We start from the raw sequence: 24,067 nt of genomic DNA, 5'->3' as shown, positions 1-24,067 counted from the left end.
AGGTCACCAGAATAATGTTTGCTTCAATACGAAAACTGAACCTGTGGGTGCACTTCTCTAACCCCCTGTTTATGCAGGGATATCTTTATTCAGACAGTCCGAACTTGAAGCTGCATGCATGTGAAGGTTTCAGCAACATAATTGGCACACTACCTAGATTTGAAATGTATAAAGGAACTCTCCCATGTAGAACGGAAATAGCTGCGGTGGTTTCTACAACGGTAGCTTTATGCAGGAGGTTAGTACGCTAGAGCTGAAGCACATTTCATGAATAAGGTATAAATTTGGTCATTATATTCCATTCTATTTTCAAAATTGTAAGGTATTCGTTTTTTTTGCTTGCTTTCTAGGTTGAAGCCTTACGAACCTTGGGCGGATGGGATGTGGCCTGCGTGGAAGCCAGATGCACCCGAGGTTCCAGAAGCTCCACGCGCGACTGGTCAGAGGACACGGATGGTACGTCGAGGGGGAAGATAAGCTCACGGTATAACTTTACAGCCTCAGCACGGGAATCCGATGCGGAGGCAGGAGGAAGCTAGGAACGAGCACGCTCGGCAGAGGAAGCGGAAGGTCATATCGCGGATGGCGTCGAGGGCCAGAACGCGACACCGGGGCTTCTTTCGTGCTTGAGCGACAGGAGCGAGGCCCACGAGACGGACAGTGTGGACGCCCTCGTTCCACTCTTATGCTATTTTATATCTTAGAATGTGAATACTTATGTTTTCTATAATAATCATGGGTCATTTTCACTATACTGGGAAATTCGGATCTGTGTTCGCCTCAATTCCTGGACCCATCTTTGCAGCTCTATATCTGTTTTAGACCATGTTAGATTATTATGTGTTTCCGTTGCAATGCACGGGCACTCATCTAGTACTAGAGAAGACAAGAGAAGAATAGAAGAAAACAAGATAGAGGAAAGAGAAATTCCTTATAACTGCTATTATGTGGAGGCGTGGAACGCTCGGAGCCCAATCCAAAGAAGCCCACCGGCCCACCTCACAACGGCCTGTTCCGCGCCCTAAGTTTGCTGCAACGCCGCCACCAATTTGCAGCTCCAGCAAACGGCTCGTCGCCGTCGCGGACTCGCAGCCACTCCGGAGCGTTGCCTCACCTGTGTGCTCCTCGCCGGCCTCGACAACTCCCCGGATTGTCATAGTCGAGGCGGTTCTAGTCGCTGATGGTGGCCATGGCGAGGAAGGACGAGGAAGAGGGGCCCGCGGACCGCGTGCCGCACCTGCCGTGGATGCGGTACCCCGTCGATATCGACACCTTCTCCGGCCGCCCCGTCACACAGCTACCCCGCCTCGACCCGAGGTGCACTCCTCATGCTCCAACGTTGCCCTCGTGATCGCTTCAACTGGCGACTAACTAGTTTTAGTTGCTGCTCAGAATCAACTATCGCCTTTTTTTATTTTGCTGTTCGTAAGCGGATGAAGAATTACAGTGCGGATACTGTTTATTTCACTTTCGAAAAGGGAACCAGATTTTTATTGTCTTGGAATTTAGTTTGACTTACTTGGTTGCACGCAGAAACTGCAGTATAGGATGGTGGCTTTTGATTCTTCAATTCATTAGGTCTGAGGTTCTCTTTCACGTTTCAACTAGTAGTGACAAAATCAAATGTGTGTATGGTTTATCATGACAAAAGGGCCTAAATAAACGGCAGTGATAAAAATAAAGTGAGGATGAACAAAACTCAGGTGTCATTACCTCGCGTGTTGATGGAAAACTGAATCAGTGCTGTCTGCTGTTGCAAGATGACCTGAAAAAGAAGGATGATGCTGTATCTGCAGCCAGTAGAGTAGAATGTGGAGGGGTTGGCTTCAGTAAATCAGTGGATCCATATAGCCGCACCATGTAAAATTTATTTTGAGGATTATCCTATAAAAATATGTAGGTGTAATCAGTCCCTATTTACTATATAAACTTACAGCGTGGAGCATGCCAAAATTGCAACAAAGTATGTTTGTATCTAGAAGATTGGTCGAAACGATCAAATTGAGAGTGGAATTATCCATATGCAAGGATTATGTGACTTCCAAATTTAGTAGGCTTGGTAGTACAAATCCACTTCATGGAATCTTATATAAAAGAACCCATATCCATGTTAGAAGCAGAACCATTGATCTGACCACTTCATTATAACAACATAGAAGCAGAACCCATATCCATGTTAGAAGCAGAATCCATATCCATGTTAGAAGCAGAACCATTGATCCATATAGTCCTAGAATTTATCGCAGACCCAATCCTTTAAACAACCTAAAACTGGATAGTAGTGGCTTCATAGCTCAACTTGCACCTAAATATAAACTGTCCCAAGGCCTTGTCATAACTTCTTACAACCGCCTGCTCCTCCCTAGGACCGTCTGCAGCTGTCTACCCATAGTTTACCAAAAAAACACCGTTTTGCACTGTAGATTGCACTATTTGCAAAGTGGAGTTTGAATATAGGTATGGGGATAGGTAAGCTGTTGGAGATAGTCTAAATCACCACTTGCAGGTCCCCAGCCACTGGTGGCACACCACAATATCCTCAACATAGCACAATATCCTCCATATGGAGCAACCTGCAATCGACATTACAATAACGGGGCGTTTGGATCTCTTTATTTTAGAGGAATTGGAATTCACTCAATAAAGTAACTTATTTAGTTTGGAATTTGACATTCCACCACTTTCCAAAGTTCAGATATAAGCCTATCTCAAATTCATGGGGTGGAGGGTGGGAAATGATTTTATACATTATTAGAATTGGTTTCTACTCTGTAACTTATATGACACTCTTCGTCTCACTCCTCTATAGTAAAAATATAGCACATAAATATCTCCGACATCTTACTAATAATAGTATACAAATATATTTTGCATAAAACCGAATTAGCTTAATTGATATATGTCTAAATTACTATTATTAGAATGGAATTCAATTCCAATGATCCAAACGGGGCGTAAGATGAATCCATTGTTTGGAATCTCAATTGACGCAATAAAAAAAGAGCAAGCACAACCGACAAATCTGACAGAACCTCAAAGGTCCATGAAATTGGCAGAGAAACTGAAATAAACAATGCAATGACACTGTTGATCAATCACTTGTTCCTTACTAATCACCACCCACAAGCCATCAGACCTGCTAATGCCAGCTGTTGCTTGCGGCCAACAAACAATGCTGCACATGTACAACTTGGCCATGGACAGCCGACGTGAACCAATGCCAATTCACAACCTCTGTGTCGCTACTGCCCACAGCACACCACTGCATCATCCGTCAGGAACAGCTTGCAGTCAAGCATTGTGTAAAACCACATCAATTCTTTGCATCTCATTTGACTACAAAAATGAAGAGAGCAAGCACGAGAAACAGACCTGAGAAGAACAGTGAAGACAACAAATATAAAGGAGGAATTATACCGCTGACCATGGCCAACAGGAAGGGGACTAAGATTGGAGAGACATACAGTGTTGAATAGCTAATGACTCACCCGCTGAGGAGTAGAGCGATGAGTTGGTGTGCCGCTGGCAAGGCCGTTGGACTTGCTGGCCACCCTGCCATCCTCATACATGCGCCGGTGTTAGGGCAGCTCTCGTACCTCCCATGGCTGCATGCCGGGCCCTAAATCACGCTGTGCGTCCTGCACCTTCCCTAGCTCTACACAGCGTAGCACCGTAGACTGTCCGCACCTCTGCTTGGGCTGACGGGATGAAGCACAGCAGATGCAGGGCGAGGAAATTAAGAGAGCAGATAGGAACCAGGGTGCATATAAAAAAACGGTTTGTGCCGCCAGACACATCTCATGGAGAGAGGAAGGGGTGCCGACGTGCACGTGCTGCCTATTAGGTTTTATGCAACAACCAGATGAACCCAAAAGCTTCCTACTTGTGCAGCCACATACAAGGCGCAAACGTGGAAATAAAGGAGCAACAGGCTTAAATAATGCCTTTGTTAGGATTCGAACTTTAAACCTCTGGCTTTGGTACCATATTAAATTCTATGCACCCTCTCAGGAAGAGGTAGGCAATCCAATTATACCAACACTGCCATGTGAGGGGAGCTGGGGCATCAATAGAGGTGTGGGGAGGAGAAAAGGTGGGGAGGTAATTGTGTGCGGGACGGACAGTGTGGAATGTTCTAAACTTCTAACGTAAGGAGATATTTTGGAGCATAACATGCATCAGTGACTGACATGTGGGCCATACTAGCTGGGCAGGAGGCGGAACACTTGCACTGTTTGATCGGAATCAGACACATGTCTTTGCTAACAGGGACCAATCGACTAGCCGCTGAGAGCTGCTGCTTTCTTGCGTAGAAATAGGTTGCATTAGCAGTGTGTGGTGACACTCAGCTCAATGGCTTGTTAGTTGTTACCTTAGTATTTTGGTTCGCTCACGGATTCGAAGCAGCCTCTCCACATTTGCGGGGGAAAAGCTTGCCTTGGTTTACCCCTTTCGTAGGCTCCACTCATCTGGGAGCTTCCGGCACTGGGTCTGCCCACTATAAGTTTTCAAATGTATTTTCAGTGCAGTTAATCTACCAAGCTAGGAACGTTCCTGCTTCATTATGGCGATGTATATTTGTATTAGAAATAAGTAAGCTTGGGGAGTGTCTGATGGGTATGTTTTTACCATTGTAGACTGGTAGAGGCTTTGCAGAGAATGGGAATTGAATCATTTTTCCCAGTTCAAGAAGCAGCCTGGCTGGAAACAATTGGTCCTGGCGCTTTTGAGAGGGATATCTGTATCAACTCCCCAACTGGATCTGGCAAAACTCTTGCTTATGCCCTACCTATTGTGCAAATGCTCTGCACACGGAAAGTAAGGTGCTTGCGAGCTTTGGTTGTGCTTCCTACGCGGGATCTGGCCTTGCAGGTTTGTTCGATTTCAGTGCCTTTTTGAAATTTAGCTTCCCTACAGTCCATGCTTCAACATTTGAGTTAGACACTTATCCATTTCATTGTAGTCCATTTAACAAATTGAAGTACTTCCTTTTTCTTCTTTCAATTTCAGGTTAAAGAGGTTTTTGATGCTATTGCTCCTGTGGTGGGCTTGTCAGTAGGTTCAGCCGTTGGTCAATCATCAATAGCAGATGAAGTTTCTAGTCTTGTCCAGAAGCCCAGACAGGAGTTTTACCCAACTATTGACAAAGAATACGTCCAAATGGAACCACGGACTAAAATTGATATATTGGTGGCAACCCCTGGAAGACTCATGGATCACATTAACATGACAAATGGTTTCAGTCTGGAGCATCTTCAGTACCTGGTAGGCTTATTGGAATTTTATTGCATAATTCATTCTACATCTTCTTAATGCTATCTGCTTACATTGTGGATACTGCTTGTTTCCTCTGAATCTATTGTCCTCCTCCTTCATGGAATTGTCTGTTTAAGCCTTAAAACTTGCTGTAGTATGTGCACTGCACGCTTAATGGTCTGTACACTAAAAATGTGACAGGATCATACTATGCAAATATTTAGTCAGATTATGCTCTGGAAGACTTTAATGACATTAATGCAAAAATTACTGTGAGCTAATTTGTAACAATGCAAAGTCCACAGATTTACCTACTCTAGATCCTTGCTGTGTATGTCTTTTGGAACCATGCAACTTGCAACACAATTTAACATATGCTGCCGTTGTTTCCATGGAATTATTGGACTTGGAAAAGTATTTTAAAAAGAACAGACATAGTGCCGTCGACTCCACATGAGTGTGGGGTCTGGGGAAGCAATAATAGAGGCAAGCCTTACCCTGCATTTTTGCAGAGAGGCTATGTCGAACCTAGGACTTTTGGCTCAGTGAGAAGGCTTCTCAGTTCTCACCACTGTGCCAGGCTTGTCTAAACTCTAAACATAAGTTTTGGCATTTATTAGTCTGCTTTAACCTAATCATGACTATACTTTTCCAACCTACTAGCTCATCATATTTCACTTATTATTGATTCAGGTCATTGATGAGACAGATAGAATGTTAAGAGAGGCTTATCAATCCTGGTTGCCAACAGTGATCCAACTTACCCACTCAATTGGTCAAGATCATTCCTGTCATGACATTGATGGGAAAACTCTACTTCATCCATTGACTACTATTAGAAGATCGTAATTCCTAATCCTAATTATGTTCTCGTGTATTTCCCTCTTTTAGTAATGATCACATTTCATACTCATAGTCACAACCATGTCCTTTTCTTTCATATTAATAGTTTAAGATTGATATAACGCACTATATTTTGGTCTAGGATTTAGTTAACCTACTATGTATCATGTAGGGGTGTGGAGCGTGGGTTTAAAAGTAAATGCTATCCAAGATTGGCGAAGATAGTTTTGTCTGCTACACTGACTCAAGATCCTAGCAAGCTATCACAACTCGAATTGCACCATCCCTTGTTGTTGAATAGTGGGAAGAAGCGCTATAGAATTCCTACAAAACTTGAATCCTACAAACTGGTTTGTCTTTCATGTCTTTGTTGCTCATTTACCTTAGGTGTAAAATTACTGTTGGAAATTCAGTTGTGCATACTCACTCAGATTTGTTCTATGTTGCTATTGCAGATATGTAAATCAAACTTAAAACCACTCTCTCTCATTGTTCTTCTCCAAGAACTGCAAGGGAATAAGTGCTTAGTTTTTACCTCATCAGTGGAATCAAGCCACAGACTAAGCACTTTACTGCGTTTTTTCGAAAACTTACCCTTTAAATTCAGTGAATATTCACGTTTGCAGCGTGAATCTACTCGAAGGTAAGCTGTCTACATTACAATTCCATGCATACCCCGCCCGCAATCCCACTCGGACGCACAGAAGAACTGCAGATCCTTATATTCAGAAGAAAAGGAGTCCAAAATGACTCATACATGCCACACACAAACTAGCATGTATCACTCACCAGGGCCATGCTAGTTACATGAGCAATCACCAGAAAGAATAAGACCATGATCAAAGAATGGGAATCTTCATGATTCTGCCTTACTCAAGTGTTGTGGGTTATAATTTTTTTTGGTTCACATAAATGCGAATTAGAATGATACATTGAAGTTGAACTACTCTCACCTTGAGACATCAATAGTTATGGGATGTTATAACCATGAGCTGGGCCCATGTGGAAGGTTAAACTAAGAGTAGATCATGAATTAGGAACACATCGGATAAAATAGTAGATTATGTAGATAGGAGAGTGATGGGTTTTTTAAAATGAAACCAGGGATAAATGTCAAGTCCGTTTCTATAATAATATAGATTAGCATCTTACACGACCATTTCAATGTCATAATATTAGTTCGATCTCTCTATTGCAGGAAGACACTGGAGGCCTTCAAGGAAGGGAAAATCGATGTTCTAATTGGCACGGATAGAATGGCTCGTGGAATACATATTGATGGTTTAAGATATGTTATCAATTATGATATGCCACCATATGTGAAAACGTACATACATCGAGCAGGCCGGACTGCTAGGGCAGGGGAATCTGGTTCCTGCTTCACCTTTTTAAGAAAACACGAGGTAAATGGCGCAATGCTCTGCTGAACAACAATAGTTAGCTTTCCCATGCGGAAGTTGCAATGAGTTGATTTATTAACATGTCTGTTATTATATATGTAAAGAAAAATTTCCAATCTCGTTTTCATCCCAGTACAGCTGTATACCTGTATCACTGGGGTTAGACACAAACTCTATTTGAGTATTTGTTGCCCTGGTGGATGTCAGTTTAGTATCAAATAATTTGGAGTAGAAAGGTGTTACTGGGGCACTGCTCAGTACTAACTACTAAGCACTGGAATTTCCGGATTTACCTTAGGGCAGAATGCATAAAACACTTTGATACCCATTGTAGGGTGAAACATAACTATGTAGTGGACACTACCATATGCCTCCTTTTCATTGCCAAAGGAACACCCAAACTGGATCATACCTAAAACACTTCAAGTTCCAATATCCAGCATGATTATTTTATGTCTATCTTGGTTGCTGAGTGAAATCATTTGTAGGTTAAAACTTTTGACAAAATGCTCAAAAAGGCAGACAATGCTGGCTGCAATCTTCATTCATTGCCTGAAGAATCAATAGAAACACTTCGTCCAGCTTTCTCCGGTGGTGAGATAATGTTCCTTCTGTACTGGTTTTAGTTACCTTTCATCCACTTTAATGCTACACTCATTCTAACCGTTTTTTATCTTCTTGTTCGGTTGTTAAAAGCTCTGAGGAAACTGGAAGGAGCACTGGAATCAGAAGCAGTGAAGAAATATGATTTAGGAGATAAAACGCCAGGTGCTTCTAAACGAAAGAGACCAAATCAGTTGTGCAAGCAATAGTGCTCTAGTTCTAACGTCTTGACATTACAATGTTGCACCTGCATGTCTACAGAGTTACGGTGAGACCTACTTTCTGAAATGTCATGCATTTTTTTACAGTACCATACCCCCCCCCCCACCCCACATCTTCAGTGGCATGATGCTTTACATATGTTTGTCCTTCAATTAATAGATGGTCCATGAGCATGGAAGAAACGTGAGGAGGCAATTGATTCCCAGTTCAAATCATGAACTAGAATGGGGCATGTTAAACCTACAATTTGAAGTATGCTTGGCCTTTATCAGTCAAATTTGAGCCAGGTTATTCTGGCTTGGGCTTGAAATGTTGAGCCAAATATTTGTTCAACTATTTAACTTGAACCCCTTATATTAAATAGAGATATGTTAATTTTCTGCTTTCTTCATTTGTTTGTATCTCGTATAAGATCGTACAGTTCAGACATTTTGTTCTCCACTAACAAAATATTGTTTTTATATGGTACTGCTTGACTGAAGCCATGCTGTTTTCTATTGTGCCTCTCAGACCTTTAGGGCTGGTTCGATGATAAGGGAATTAGAGGCGATTGAGGGCTGATTTGGTGACCAGAGAATCGAAGGGATCCATAGGAGAGGAATCCTCTTGCTATTCAAACCAAGGAAATCTCTTGCTATTCAATTCACTTGAATTCCCTGCTCATCAAACTAGCCCTTACTACTTTACGTTTGAGGGGAGTTCCTCCCTCGAAAGCTTTTGAATTCACAGATATAATGAGAATGAGTCCATGAAGTTGGTGTAGAAATATCTTCCAGTTGTGCGAGGAAAATTTTACAACCAGCATAACTGATGAGAACTGAAAAATATCCAGCATATTTTCTTATATTTATGTACTAGTCAGCACAGACATGTTTAGCTATTCAGATTTTTGAGAATGAAACCCTGAAGGATCCTACCTATTCAGAAGATCTAATGTTGAGTGCAGCAGCAGTAGTGGTTTCACAAGCATGGTCGTCTACTGCTACTACTAATACTTGTCTTCTTGGCTGCCAGCATATATAGCTTGTCGATTGATTATCTTACTGGTCCCAAGCTTTCTAATACGGCCGTGGTTGAGTGCAGCAGCAGTAGGTTGTTCTCAGCCCCAACAACACTGCAGCCGGTTCGTGGTTCATCATGGATACCCAAAGTAAAAAAAAAAGGTGTCTGCTTTATGCTGTTCAATGTGCTCTCCCATCTCCAAACAGCTTTCGCGATGCCTGCAGCAGGCCGATCCATTCTGATGAATGGCACAGTAAATCTCTCGGCCTTGGACAGTTGGACCCTTATCTTCCTGGTGTGGTGCTCATCATTCACTGTACATTTTTGGCTGCAAGGAGGCCACCCAAAAGAAAAGTTGGCTTTACATTCACCTCAACATATGTATCGGGGCATTCAGGGCCTTTCAGTTATGCTTTACGCTTAGAATGCCCCTTTTTCCGTCTTCGTCAGGCTTGTGGTTTTCCCTCAATTATTTAAGGCGTGTTTGGTTTGAGGACACTCCATCTAAGTTCAGACACTCCATTTAAGATGAACTCGTGCATCATGAGTTCAGTGGTGATGGATTAATTTATTTTATTCATAAACTAAATAAAAAAGTAAGAAGATGATGGACTAACTTATTTCTCAAATCAAACACCCCATTAGATTGTGAAATTTCAAGCTAGCAGATAAGATAGCTCAACTGAAAACCCCATTTCCCCCTCCGTTCCCGCTTTCGACATACGGTACGATTTTATGTTCTCTCTGAGGGAGGTCTCATTTGCATGCATCGTTGCAAATTTTCTAGGCTATACCTTGTGGCTTCTCTTCCATGGCAGCCCTTGTTCACCTAAGAGCTCTCACTAGAAGTTCATCGTCTTCGTGAACCACGATGGAAGATACCTCTTCATTTACTTCACCAACGTGGGTGCATCTTCTGCTGGGATCCTTGAATCGGTTGGTCGCATCTGGTAAAAATATGCCCATGAGCCATGATCTTGGCTTCCCGATTTGTTTACTCGCAGCCAGCCGGCTAGCCCATGGCGACGTGCGGATTGAAGGCGGGGAAGGAATACTGCCTGCCCACTTGGCAGCCTCTCGTACCATCCAACCGTCCATCGTCGCCTGCGTATCAATCACTAATTTCCGCTTGTCTGGCTTTTCTATAGAGTATTTACCTCAGGGAAGACTTCTTCTCTGTGTGCTTAGCTTTGAACTACACGCTCTTATTATCTGGTTCTGGTGGTCCGGAAGCACCTAATTTCAGCTCATTTGATGATAGTTCTCGCATTATCTTTCATTTTGTTGACCAGCTTTGCACTTGATACCATCCTATAACTCTCATTTGATCAATTTGTGCTCGGGCTGGGATATGAATATGATCCCTTTGGACCAATAATTTTGATTCCTCCACAGCCTCCACCTAACAAGAGCAGACACGACAGCTTCGCGACAAATTTAAAAAGAAAAAAGAAAAGCCACGGAACACAGGAGCAGCTCACTCGTCAGGCTTAAAAGGAGAGGTAAAGGAGGCCAGGAAAGCTAGTTTTGCAAGAACATAAAAAGATGGAGCTAAAGGTTGCATGATTAAACATCATTTCTCATAAACGGACAAAAAAGGGAGGGGAAGCCCTGTTGGTCAAGACCATCCTTCTCATTTTTTCAAACATTACAATCGAAACACGAAACACTTGGGTGCTGTTTGGTTCAAGAAATGTAACGCAAAGGGTAATGGTAATGGTTTACATTCGATTACTGTCGGTAACAAGTTTGAATAGTCCGGTATCAATTTTTAGTATGGTATCTGATTACGGTGGGACTAAAACAAACATGATTTAACGTTATCACTTACCCATTACGTTACAAATATCTGAACCAAACGGTACCTTGAATCGCCCAAAACGTCTCCTCTTTTATCCCTTTCCTTTACTAACCAGCACGAACCTTGATGATAGGGTAGACGACGACCCCACTATTATGAAAAAAAAAAAAACTAGATTGAACACATGGAAAGCATCTAGATTTCTAGTGACGTTAAATGATTAATGATTATTGTGATAAGGCTTGATCCCATGCATATGGCTCTTATCGACCATTACATCAACTACCGACCGAGCTATTGACTATCCTATCGTTAGTTCTTATTCAGCGCGGCGCTCCAATACACAAACTTTATCATCAACCAATAGCCACCTTAGAGTCACATCAGCTTTTCTTTTACATATTTTTAGTTAAAATAAACCATGACTATTTATGAAATTTAAATTTATTTGGGTACATAATTAAGCAAATAAAAAGTACATAGTTCATAAAAAACAAATAAAAATTATATAATTTATAAATCGTAAAAAATTATCATGATCCATAAAATATAAATAAAAAATACATATTTTTACACTAAAATATATAATTCTTGAATAGTTTTGTTGGTTTATTATTATTATTTTTAGATTGTCGAAGTTTATTATATAGTGAATTTATGGGGTTCACCGTAATCGAAAGTTAAAAATAAAGGCATTGAATATACGAAGATTTGTAGGTTTAGACACTAGATGCAACGTACTATTTATAGCGGTGTCTATTGATTATGTAATATGATATGATGATCATTCCGGCCTAAAAAACTCGGAGTGAACTACGTGCTAACCTATAATTTTTATTTTTTTTTTGTGATTTTTGTTAGTTGGTTTGCACGGAGTTTATACGGAAATTTACACCTGATACAGTGCCTATCTAGATAGCCCGACACCTAATTTTAGTCATAGCAGAGTGAACTACGTACTGATTAGTTGGTCAACCAGAGAGTACGGGTGTATATATACTTTCCAGCTAGTTCAATTCACCTCTTGTGCTTATTTCTTCAGCTGAGGCTATATATTTATATATTGAGGGAAGGGGAGGTTTTATCTGAGAGACATGATTGAGCTTTGTTAATCATAGATTAAGGATCTCAGTAATGCATAAGGAGTAGTGACGATCAAGAGCTTCATCATTCAAGGGAGACTGTGGGTGGTTCACTTTATATCGTAATTGGTTGTGTCGGCAATTATTTTCTTAACTTTATATTCTTAGAATTAGGTTGAAACGTAAGATAGAAAACTTTTGTACATAAGATAGAAAATATTATTAGACATAAGAAGTGAAGTAGCCTATTGAATAATAAAGAGTGAAATATACAATTTGATAAGATTTAATTGTTGCCAGAACTTTTAGCCCAATTCATTTCATTTTTCACTTGGACATGTTGATCTTTCACACGCAACCTCTCAAGACAAGATCATTGCCTTCACCGCTTACCGCCGGCACCGGCATCCTTGACGGTGCTGGAATCATCACCACAATTCACCAGTGGCGGCGACGCAGGGCTGCCGCCGTCGTGCAGGGGACCTCTAGCGTCTCCCATTGCGCCCATGGAGGGGCGGGATAGGAGGGACGGCCACGTGGCGGAGGAGATGGCGGAGGCGAGAGAGATGGGCATCAGGCAGAGCCCCTTGCCCTGCAGGTACTGCATGGCGGTGCCCATGTCCTCCTCCATCAACCTGGCCACCTGCTGCTCCGTCACCTGCAGGCTGCCACCACCGCCGTTCTCGCCGTTGGCGGCGTTCCCTTTTCCGCTGTCGCTCGTGCCATCTCCGCTCCCGTTGCCCTGCAGCAAGGATTTGAATTTGATTCCACTTGCGGTTTGGCTGACGATGCAGGAGATAATAAAGAACCGACATGAAGTTTAGTTTGCCACTCATCAAGATAATAAAGATTATTCGTGGGGATTTTGTCGGACTTGGTTTGGTTGACCTTGTAGCCGTTGAGCACCAAATTGATCGTGCGGTCCGGACTATCCGCTGTAGCGGTACGGACCGTTCGCGTGTGCACAGAATCAATTAAGGTTCCAGATTTTTTTCGGATTTGTTAGATAAACATACGAGATTAACTTGAGAACCGACTTGTAACGAGTTTAAACCCAACTTTATATAGATGAAGGGCTACAACTACGACCGATTAAACCTCCAACAATCGATCGATCAATCAATATACATCTAGTTCTTTATATTTTGCCATAGGAGTAGACAATAACTTAGATTCCTCTGTCTAATATTCACCTCTCCGGATCTACGTTGTTCAGAGACGTCTTGTGTGGCTTGTCGATCCCAACACACCTTAGGATTTATTCTCTCTAACGGGGTCCCTCCCGGAAGCGAGATCCAGACATTTTCGGCGAACTACACCGCCCCTGCGCACGGGCGGACCGTTCTGTTGGATTAATGTGGGCTTGGCCCAAATTAATATTCAATAATAGTCAATGCTAATGGACCACTTTAATGCTATGGTGTACTAATTATTTAGTACCATATTGGAAGTTCAAAGGACAAATCAATCAACTTAAATAGGTGGACCATTGGTGCATCTATTGAGAAGTTGAGAAAAGAATGAAAGACTGCCACACGCGCGCGCGCGCCGCCGCCGCCGCCGGCCGGGCCGGGCCGTGGCCGTGGCCCGTGGCTCGTGTCTCGTTTGCGCATTTTGCCTGGATTGATGACCGTCATAATAATCGTCCGTTTCCTGTCTTATGGCTAGTAACGGACGTCAGTTACTGTCGTCAGTTTCCAGTTCTAATGCGCGACCGTTTCTGTCCGTTGCTCTTCTCCCTTCTTCTGACCGGCTATAAGAATGGAGAGGGAGAGCTCTTCCAGTCACGCGAATTGCAAACAACACATTCCCGTCCCATCTTCTGCGAGCACAGAGAGAGTGGGAGAGCAGGCCTCCGAAATCACCGACCGCAGAGATACACTTGCACGGGTGTGCGGGCGATCAGATTTTTGGGGAGCGTCTTCGCGACTGCTCGCGTGATCGTCCACAGCTTGCTGTTCGTCGCCTACCCAAGTTGACGCGTGCTGCTGTTCTTCTTCCCGGCGACCGTTCGAGGGACTGCACTGCGTACATCTTCCTGCACCGACTTCGTACGACTACATCGAACAAACACACGAGATGTCTCGTGTGAATGGAGCCACTGGTGCCTTGAGCATCGGTCCCTCCGCTGGGTACACTCTGTTCTTCGTATTTGTGCATGTTTCATTGCTGTTTACTGCTTATGCGAGTAGTTATACACACATGCACATACATGTCATCACATATATCGCACTGATTTTCTGGATTAAATTAAAACTAAAAATGCCTAACTTTCTAACAATCCAAAAATCTGATATTAGGCATTTTTCTGTTAGTGGTTTTGCTGCTGCGTTAAAACCAAGTGAACCTTTTGATGGGACGTTTTACAAGAGATGGCGTAGTAAGATGATACTGTGGTTGACCGCAATGAACTGCTATCACGCCGCACAGGGGAAACCCGAACAGTTCACTCCTGAAGAGGAGAAAATGTTCGACGTTGCCGATAACCTGTTTCGAGGCGCCGTGATTGGCGCTCTTGCCAACAAGTATGTTGATTCTTATCTAACGTGCACATCTGCAAAAGAGTTATGGGATGCATTAGATGAGAAGTTTGGTGTTTCTGATGCTGGTAGCGAGCTGTACATCATGGAGCAGCTGTTTGACTATAAGATGGTGGAAAACCGTCCTGTAGTTGAACAGGCTCATGAAATACAGGCACTGGCTAAAGAACTCGAACAATTCCCATGTGTCTTGCCTGACAAGTTCGTGGCCGGCGGTATTATCGCTAAACTGCCACCTTCTTGGACGGACTTTGCTACCACTCTAAAACATAAGAGACAAGAGTTTAGCGTGGCTGAGCTTATTGGTTCTCTTGATGTTGAGGAGAGGGCGAGAGCAAAAGACACTCGTGGAAAAGGAGTTGAGACTTCTAGTGCCAATATGGTACAAAAGAAGAACTCCAATGCATCACATAATAATAAAAAGAAGAACAAGCAACAGAATGCCACGAAGCCCAAGCAGGCAGCCTCGTTCAAAAAGAAGAACAAAGGAGCTGGTTGTTTTGTTTGCGGGAGTACTGATCATTGGGCAAGCACTTGTCCAGACCGCAAATTTAAGCAAGAGAAAAAACCAGCTCAAGAGAAGAAAACAGTAAACATGGTTGTTAGCGAGACTGCAGAAGGAACATCGGGGTATGGTAATCTTTTACCTACTGTTCTTTCAGTGTGTCAATCCCCTGAGTGGTGGGCTGATACCGGTGCTAATATTCATGTGTGTGCTGATATTTCTTTATTTTCTTCTTATCAGTGCAAAGGGACTGGAGCCTTGCTGATGGGGAACGGATCACATGCGCGTGTTCTTGGTGTTGGTACAGTCATTCTGAAGTTTACTTCGGGAAAGACGGTGCTATTGAAGAACGTGCAGCATGTCCCCTCCATCAAAAAGAATCTAGTTAGTGGCTCTCAATTGTGTCGAGATGGCTACAAAATTGTCTTTGAGTCTAATAAATGTATACTGTCTAAGTATGGAACATTTGTTGGAAAAGGCTATGACAGCGGAGGCTTGTTCCGCTTATCTTTGCATGATGCGTGTAATAAGTCTGTGAACAATGTTGTTTCGAATGAGTCGTATATTTGGCATTCACGACTTTGTCATATCAATTTTGGTTGTGTCTCGCGGTTAGCAGATTTAAATTTAATCCCGAAATTTGATTTAGTCAAAGGTTCTAAGTGCCAGGTGTGCGTGCAATCTAAGCAACCTCGCAAGCCTCACAAGGCTGCGGAGGCGAGGAATTTGGCACCACTAGACTTAATACATTCCGATTTATGTGAGATGAACGGAATATTGACTAAAGGAGGCAAGCGATATTTTATTACTTTTATCGATGACTCTACTAGATTTTGTTATGTGTATCTCTTAAAATCAAAAGATGAAGCTTTGCATTATTTTAAGACCTACAAAGCTGAAGTTGAAAATCAACTCGAGAGGAAAATTAAACGGTTAAGGTCTGATCGTGGTGGAGAATATTTTTCGGGTGATTTTTCTGATTTTTGTGTGGAACATGGTATTATTCATGAGAGGACACCGCCATACTCACCACAATCCAATGGGGTTGCTGAAAGAAAGAACCGTACTCTAACTGATTTGGTTAACGCCATGTTAGAGACTTCAGGGCTATCTAAGGAATGGTGGGGTGAGGCGATCTTGACGGCGTGTCATGTCCTGAATAAAGTTCCCACAAAGAACAAAGAAATCACACCATTCGAGGAATGGGAAAAGAAGAAATTAAATATCTCCTATTTGCGCACCTGGGGTTGTTTGGCTAAAGTGAATGTGCCAATTAACAAGAAGCGCAAATTAGGACCGAAAACTGTTGATTGTGTTTTCCTTGGGTATGCTTTCCACAGCATTGGATATAGGTTTTTAATTATAAACTCTGGAGTACCGGACATGTTGGTTGGTACAATTATGGAGTCCAGAGATGCTACATTTTTTGAGGACGAATTTCCCATGAAAGCTACACATGATACGTCTAATGATGAACCAACGATACCCCATGAGCATTTTATTCCGGTAGAACACACTGAGGAATCCCATATACATAATCATGTGGAAAATGACAATGTATCAACTCGAAAGAGTAAGAGACCAAGGATTGCAAAGTCCTTTGGTGATGATTACATTGTATATCTTGTGGATGACACACCAAGTACCATTGAAGAGGCATATTCCTCTCCTGATGCTGACCTTTGGAAGGAAGCAATAAGGAGTGAGATGGATTCTATTATGTCTAATGCAACTTGGGAGGTAGTTGAGCGTCCTTATGGGTGTAAGCCCATTGGAAGTAAATGGGTGTTCAAGAAAAAACTTAGGCCTGATGGTACTATTGAAAGGTACAAGGCGAGGCTTGTAATTAAAGGTTATTCACAGAAGGAAGGTGAGGATTTCTTTGATACTTATTCACCTGTGGCTCGATTGACCACAATTCGTGTGCTACTTTCTTTGGCTGCCTCTCATGGTCTACTCGTCCATCAAATGGATGTTAAGACAGCATTCCTAAATGGAGAGCTAGATGAGGAAATTTACATGGAGCAGCCAGCTGGGTTTGTAGCAAACGGTCAAGAAGGCATGGTGTGTAAATTATTGAAATCTTTATATGGCCTAAAACAAGCACCTAAGCAATGACATGAAAAGTTCGATAAAACTTTGACATCTGCCGGTTTTGTTGTGAACGAAGCAGACAAGTGTGTATACTATCGGTATGGTGGGGGCGAGGGAGTAATTTTATGCCTATATGTTGATGACATTCTAATCTTGGGGACGAGTCTTGATGTGATTAAAGAGACAAAAGACTTTCTGTCTAATAATTTTGAAATGAAAGATTTGGGAGAAGCTGATGTTATTCTTAACATTAAGCTACTGAGAGAAGGCATTGGTGGGATCACACTTGTGCAATCCCATTATGTGGAAAAGGTTTTGAGTCGCTTTGGTTTTAGCGAATGTGAACCTGCTCCAACGCCTTATGATCCTAGTAAGCTATTAAAGAAAAATCGAAGGATAGCTAGGGATCAATTGAGATATTCCCAAATAATTGGTTCACTCATGTATTTAGCTAGCGCTACGAGGCCTGACATCTCATTTGCTGTGAGCAAACTTAGTCGATTTGTTTCAAATCCGGGAGATGATCACTGGCGTGCTCTTGAGAGAGTTTTGCGCTATCTAAAGGGTACTATGAGTTTAGGCATCCATTATACCGGGTACCCAACAGTGCTGGAGGGTTATTGTGATGCAAACTGGATATCTGATGCTGACGAGATATATGCCACAAGTGGATATGTGTTTTCACTTGGAGGTGGTGCTGTTTCATGGAAGTCTTGCAAGCAGACCATCTTAACGAGGTCGACTATGGAAGCAGAACTCACAGCATTAGATACCGCTTCAGTTGAGGCTGAGTGGCTTCGTGAACTCCTTATGGATTTACCGGTGGTTGAAAAACCTGTGCCGGCTATCTCCACGAACTGTGATAATCAGACTGTAATAATTAAGATAAACAGTTCTAAGGATAATATGAAGTCGACAAGGCACATAAAGAGGCGTTTGAAATCTGTCAGGAAATTGAGAAACTCCGGAGTAATAGCGTTGGATTATGTCCATACGTCTAAAAATCTGGCAGATCAATTTACTAAGGGGCTATCACGTAGTGTGATAGATAGTGCATCAAGTGAGATGGGCATGAGACCCACCTAAAGTTTATCATAGTGGTAACCTGTTCTATGTGATCGGAGATCCCGTGAATTAGAATGGTGAAACAAGCTAGTGGTAGACTGAGAGGAAAGACCCTTAATAAGGCTCATTTCAGATGCATATCTTTCCTTACTGTAAGGTAGGTTGGTGTTTACACCTTAATATGTTCCAAGTGGCTTTGTGAAGCAAAGATGTTGTCCTACAGAACATCTTTAGAGGAACATACCTATATGGGTTAACTGCTAGTCACAGTTTATGAGATCTGGGTGGTCTCTAGATACCCATGAAAGGCTATGGAGTTTGACTTATATGCTCCAACCAGAGGGGATGCGTTCAGCAATCTAGTACTGGTAAAGAGTTTAGATGAAACTCATTCCACGCAAAACTGCCAATTCAAGGCCTAGTCCATTGTGCAGTTGTGGTCAAGTGTAGTCTAAGTTCTAGGTGGATGTTCAACTTAACAGTCTCCATCGAAACACCAGTATATCAAACGTTTGAGATGATGAGAGCTTTTTTGTGTGACTTAGCATTTGGTGGGGATTGTTGGATTAATGTGGGCTTGGCCCAAATTAATATTCAATAATAGTCAATGCTAATGGCCCACTTTAATGCTATGGTGTACTAATTATTTAGTACCATATTGGAAGTTCAAAGGACAAATCAATCAACTTAAATAGGTGGACCATTGGTGCATCTATTGAGAAGTTGAGAAAAGAATGAAAGACTGCCACACGCGCGCGCGCGCGCCGCCGCCGCCGCCGGCCGGGCCGGGCCGTGGCCGTGGCCGTGGCCGTGGCCGTGGCCGTGGCTCGTGGCTCGTGGTAGATCGGACCTTGGTCCGAATATTCCTTTCAAACGGTTGCGCATTTTGCCTGGATTGATGACCGTCATAATAACCGTCCGTTTCCTGTCTTATGGCTAGTAACGGACGTCAGTTACTGTCGTCAGTTTCCAGTTCTAATGCGCGACCGTTTCTGTCCGTTGCTCTTCTCCCTTCTTCTGACCGGCTATAAGAATGGAGAGGGAGAGCTCTTCCAGTCACGCGAATTATCTCACGCGAATTGCAAACAACACATTCCCGTCCCATCTTCTGCGAGCACAGAGAGAGTGGGAGAGCAGGCCTCCGAAATCACCGACCGCAGAGATACACTTGCACGGGTGTGCGGGCGATCAGATTTTTGGGGAGCGTCTTCGCGACTGCTCGCGTGATCGTCCACAGCTTGCTGTTCGTCGCCTACCCAAGTTGACGCGTGCTGCTGTTCTTCTTCCCGGCGACCGTTCGAGGGACTGCACTGCGTACATCTTCCTGCACCGACTTCGTACGACTACATCGAACAAACACACGAGATGTCTCGTGTGAATGGAGCCACTGGTGCCTTGAGCATCGGTCCCTCCGCTGGGTACACTCTGTTCTTCGTATTTGTGCATGTTTCATTGCTGTTTACTGCTTATGCGAGTAGTTATACACACATGCACATACATGTCATCACATATATCGCACTGATTTTCTGGATTAAATTAAAACTAAAAATGCCTAACTTTCTAACACGTTCGGCTCGTCAGGCATGAACCCTAACCTCAGTGCCAGGTCATGGACCGTCCGTGTCTCCGCATAGAGCACCGCCGTCGGTTCGCATCACAGTATCACATTGGTGTCTGGATCGCCGCCAACCATACTTACAGCAGCGGCGGTATGCAAGTTCAGGAGTTGGGGATTCTCATTCTCCTCAGCGAGCGGGTTAGCAGCTCCTAAATGCTTGATCAGTACCGTGTGATCACTTTTCAGGCGTGTTTTTTTCTTCCTTTTGTGGCGCCAGTCCTTGGCAGCAAAGATTCCTACACACTTTTTTTTTTCTTTCTGTTGTGTTGTTGGCCACTGATGCCTGATAATAAGTTCCTTAAGCAAAGTTATGCAGGGGTCAGCATCTCCTTTTGATTTCTGTAAGCATGCCGTTTGGTTTCAGTAGCTCTTTCGGGTGGGCTTTTTAGTCCTCGACTGCCAAAGCTAGAATCTGCAACGGGATCTCTATGTATTTATGCCCTAACGGATAGGCTTGATCAGGGTTCAGCTTTAGACCAGCCGCATAAACAATTTTTTGGATGGGCCAAATGATGGTTAAATTGTCCGGGACAGCTACTTTGACGATGACAAAAGTCTGGGCACCACCTATTTGCACCCAACCAATGGACAATTGGTCAAAAGGATGGCCTCCCTGATGATCGCTTTGTGCTCCAGTGCACATCATTAGAGCATTTCAGGGCTCACCATATATATACTTATAATACTTGGCCCACAAAGGTTTGGTTGTATCAGTTGATGGGTCGTTTCAGTTTTTTCAAAGCAGAAGAGCATATGGCACAGCAACAGGTTACCTCTGATGCGATGCCGGCAACTAGAGTGCCGACGGCTGTCGCTCCGCCTAGCCGGCTCATGCTGAGAACCTGCAAGAGACGGGGAACAGTCACGAAGGATCTGGACAAGATAGTTTTAGGAGCGAGCTCGTCCCACGCCACAGTGACATAGCTAGCTGGGGGAACGGTGCAGCGAGGCAGAAAACAAAAATACCTTGACTTGGAGCTGGAGGAACTTCACGTAGTCAATGATCTCGTCAAGCATCGATGCCTTGTCGGTCTGCAAACAAAGTTCCATATGATCGTTTCAGCGACAGTAGTGATCTCATTGTAGCTTCATGATGCTCTTCTTAACAGTGAGCGCAAGTTGTGCCAAAGAGGACATCGGATGCGCGCTTCCGGGACAGCCGTGGCACGTGGTGTTCGTGGGGAACAGAAGAAGGAGGAGGAGCAGGCGTGTTAGACAGACGCCCATGTCTCCAGCTACAGTGCCGTGCAAGGTATGTGTATGTTCATGTGTAGCCGTGTGTTTTTATTTTTTTATACCAAAACCCTAGCTTAACCTGCCCAGCCCTCATGAGCATGAGCTAAGCTGTGTGTGTTGTTGCACCAGCTGTTCTGTTCGTTGGCAGCGGAAATTTTGGTAAAATTCTAAGTAGTCGAAATCCTCCAATGGAGGCCCGACACATGGCGTCCGCCAAAGTAGTATCTTACATTACATGTTCTCCTATTTCATGAGGCACTCATCATTCTACCAATCGTATCCTACATTATTACATTTACACATAGGAGAGCGCAGCACGTCGCTCTATACTAAAAGAAAACAAGGTCAAGATAGCGTATCGGCAAAAGGCTGAATTTAAGGAGAGAGAGAGAGAAAAAATGAAACTGAAGTGCAAAGAAGAAGGAGAAGAAAAAGAAGAAGGAATGCATCGTCACCACATTTCAGGGAAAGCTTGCTGCTACTTTGTTCAAAAGAAAGTGACAAAGGGAGGAGAAAAAGAGATGGAAATCAGGCGTACCTTGTTGGCGTTAGGGACCAGCTCCTGCAACGCCTTCATCCTCTCCGCTATCCTCTCCCTCCGTAGCTGCGATGAGCGCAACACACGCGTGAGCGATCGAGATGGCGCCACTGAGAGTATATAGTATGAAACTGAAAACAGTTCGTCAGACAGCTCATCTCTGCTGCATCTGAACGCTGAACCACAATTCGATTTTGTGCACGGCCGAAGTTTGCAATTCAACAAATTGGAGCTGTGGAATTGATTGAGGTCTGTGGCTGGCAATCCCAAGAGTTGTGGAGCTCCAGGTACAAGAGCGAGCACCAGCGCAGGACAAAGGAGAGCATACATGTATGTATTGTACACAGTGATGCAGAGGCATTAAAGAATGGGAGAGTAGCGTACACGTTCGGCGATGCTGTGAGGGTCAGTGGCTTGCCCCCTCTTGGCTCGCTGCCGCTGCTGCCGCGGCGGCGCTCCTCCGCCCGACGCCGCTCCGGCGGCCGGCGCCGGCCCGCCACCCCCGAAGCTCTGCGGCGCCGCCGGCATTGACCCGCCCTTTGAACAGTCCGATTGGTTGATCAGCCAAGAGAAAACGAGATGAACAAACGGTAGCTTTGCCTCCTGTTTGGCGACATGAATGGAGGAGCAAAACGGACACGAGCACGCACTGGTTGTTGGTCGGTCCGGTGGCTTACCTGCCCGAACGGCGGCGGCTGATGCACGGCGGCGGTGTGCATATTCCCAGCGGCTCCGAACCCGTTGTACAGCTCCCGGTCGCCTCCCTGCAAAGCCCGGGACCAAAGGAAGGCCACGTCAACGGCGCGCGGGCAACAGAAAGGGAGTTCTGGAGGCGAGAGCAGGTGCCGGAGCACAAGGATCTCACGGCGGCATTGGGGGACTTGAAGGCGGCATCCACGTCGTCCCTGGCGAGGTGCTGGGTGAACAGCGGTAGCGGCATGAACCCCGCGTCGTCGCCGGCGCCGGCGCCGAGGCCGTGCAGGTCGCTGAGGTGGAGCATGAGGGGCTTCTCCCCGCCGCCGATCTGGTGGTGGCGGAGGCGCGACGCGAGGAGCGCAGGCTCGTCGAGCGCGGCGGTGTCCTCGGTCACGGCCCCCGCCGCCGCGGGGAGCTCCCAGGGCGACTTGCCGGAGCCAAGGTCGGACCACGCGGCCGGCAGCGTGGACAGCATCTGGTCGAAGAAGTCGTCCTGGGCCCCGCCTCCGCCCTGCATTTCGCGGCCGCTCGGCTGCATGGGTGGCCTTCGGCTGCGGCGAGGCGGCTCCCTTCTGGCAAGACACCTCTTCTTGGTGCGCAGAGAGGGAAGAGAACTGAGTGGCGTTGGAAGAGAAGAGGGAAAGGGGGGGTTTGGAGTGTGGGCCCATTTTTTATATATAATTTAGCCTTTTTCGATTTTATTTTCATAAATATGCCATTTACGGTTTTATTTTAAAAAATAGACCCTTAATTGGACATCAATAGCATTAGCTGTTGGAACTTGCTCTACTGATCAAGATGATCTAACGGGGGAGTGAAAAGAATGCAAACAAGGTTTTAACTCGAGATGTCGATTGCTTTGTTAATCCAGCCTCTTAAGGGCACTGTCCGGGGGTATTTATAGGTGCCTGAGTGCCCAACGTCTTGATGTAAGGACGTATGTGCCCTCAGGCACCTGAACTATCCCCGAAATATTTCCATAAGGGAGGGTTACAGACTATCATTACATAAAAGTCATTACAAGTCAGGCCTGTAACACACTTCTCCGTGCGGGGCCTGTTACAATGGGCCGAATCCCACATAAATATGCTCTTTACAGTTTTATTTAAAAAAACAGACCCTTAACTAGGTATCAATAACATTAGTGTCTAGCTATCACAAGCCGACGCTAATGCTATTGGCGTCTAGATCTACAACGTGGCGGTGGGGTTGTTGTGGCATGGCGCCCACGTGGCAGGGTGTAGGCGCCAAGATCGGTGCGCCGACCTTGACATCGTAGATCTTGACGCCAACCCCGATATGCCTATATATTACGGCGCCAGTTCCCACCCCTCTATATTGGTTTTCTCCTCTTCACTACGACAAACATACCTTACTGGTGTCAAAGTAGTTTTCTTGATTTTTGTCTCACTTATTTTATTCAATCTATTGATCTTTGGTGGCATGGTAATCTCCATTATGTTACTATGTATTTTCTTTATTGAAGATCCTCTATCATTATTGAAGACGTATGTATTCGGCTAATTTTTAAACTCCATATTATTTGATAGTAGGATGTCTAGGTGC

At 44.2% G+C, this 24,067-nt stretch overlaps 2 protein-coding genes across 3 annotated transcripts; one reads left to right on the top strand and one right to left on the bottom strand.

The window, feature by feature from the left end:
- The first annotated feature begins 933 nt into the window (after positions 1-933).
- Positions 934-9,696, top strand: LOC103627856 (DEAD-box ATP-dependent RNA helicase 1). 2 transcript variants are annotated; one of them, XM_008648169.4, is made up of 11 exons: positions 970-1,317; positions 4,638-4,872; positions 5,011-5,265; positions 5,950-6,101; positions 6,272-6,449; positions 6,555-6,742; positions 7,298-7,502; positions 7,988-8,093; positions 8,196-8,370; positions 8,484-8,576; positions 8,835-9,696. In XM_008648169.4, the coding sequence occupies exons 1-9, from the start codon at positions 1,181-1,183 to the stop codon at positions 8,309-8,311; spliced, it is 1,572 nt and encodes a 523-aa protein (XP_008646391.1). In that variant the 5' UTR covers positions 970-1,180; the 3' UTR covers positions 8,312-8,370; positions 8,484-8,576; positions 8,835-9,696. The 2 variants fall into 2 exon arrangements, with proteins under 2 accessions (XP_008646389.1, XP_008646391.1); XM_008648167.2 differs by lacking the exon at positions 8,484-8,576 and having other exon boundaries at positions 934-1,317.
- A 2,709-nt stretch (positions 9,697-12,405) lies between these two features.
- LOC100284814 (uncharacterized) lies at positions 12,406-23,118 on the bottom strand. The gene is made up of 7 exons (NM_001397501.1): positions 22,671-23,118; positions 22,483-22,569; positions 22,190-22,342; positions 21,806-21,871; positions 20,998-21,063; positions 20,805-20,873; positions 12,406-12,951 (listed from the first exon to the last, which is right to left on the bottom strand). The coding sequence occupies exons 1-7, from the start codon at positions 23,037-23,039 to the stop codon at positions 12,592-12,594; spliced, it is 1,170 nt and encodes a 389-aa protein (NP_001384430.1). The 5' UTR covers positions 23,040-23,118; the 3' UTR covers positions 12,406-12,591.
- Between the last annotated feature and the right edge of the window lie 949 nt (positions 23,119-24,067).

This window comes from Zea mays, chromosome 5, assembly GCF_902167145.1.
Source record: "Zea mays cultivar B73 chromosome 5, Zm-B73-REFERENCE-NAM-5.0, whole genome shotgun sequence".
NCBI lineage: Eukaryota > Viridiplantae > Streptophyta > Magnoliopsida > Poales > Poaceae > Zea > Zea mays.
Note: the sequence above shows the minus strand (reverse complement) of the source record. Positions and strands in the feature narration are given on the sequence as shown.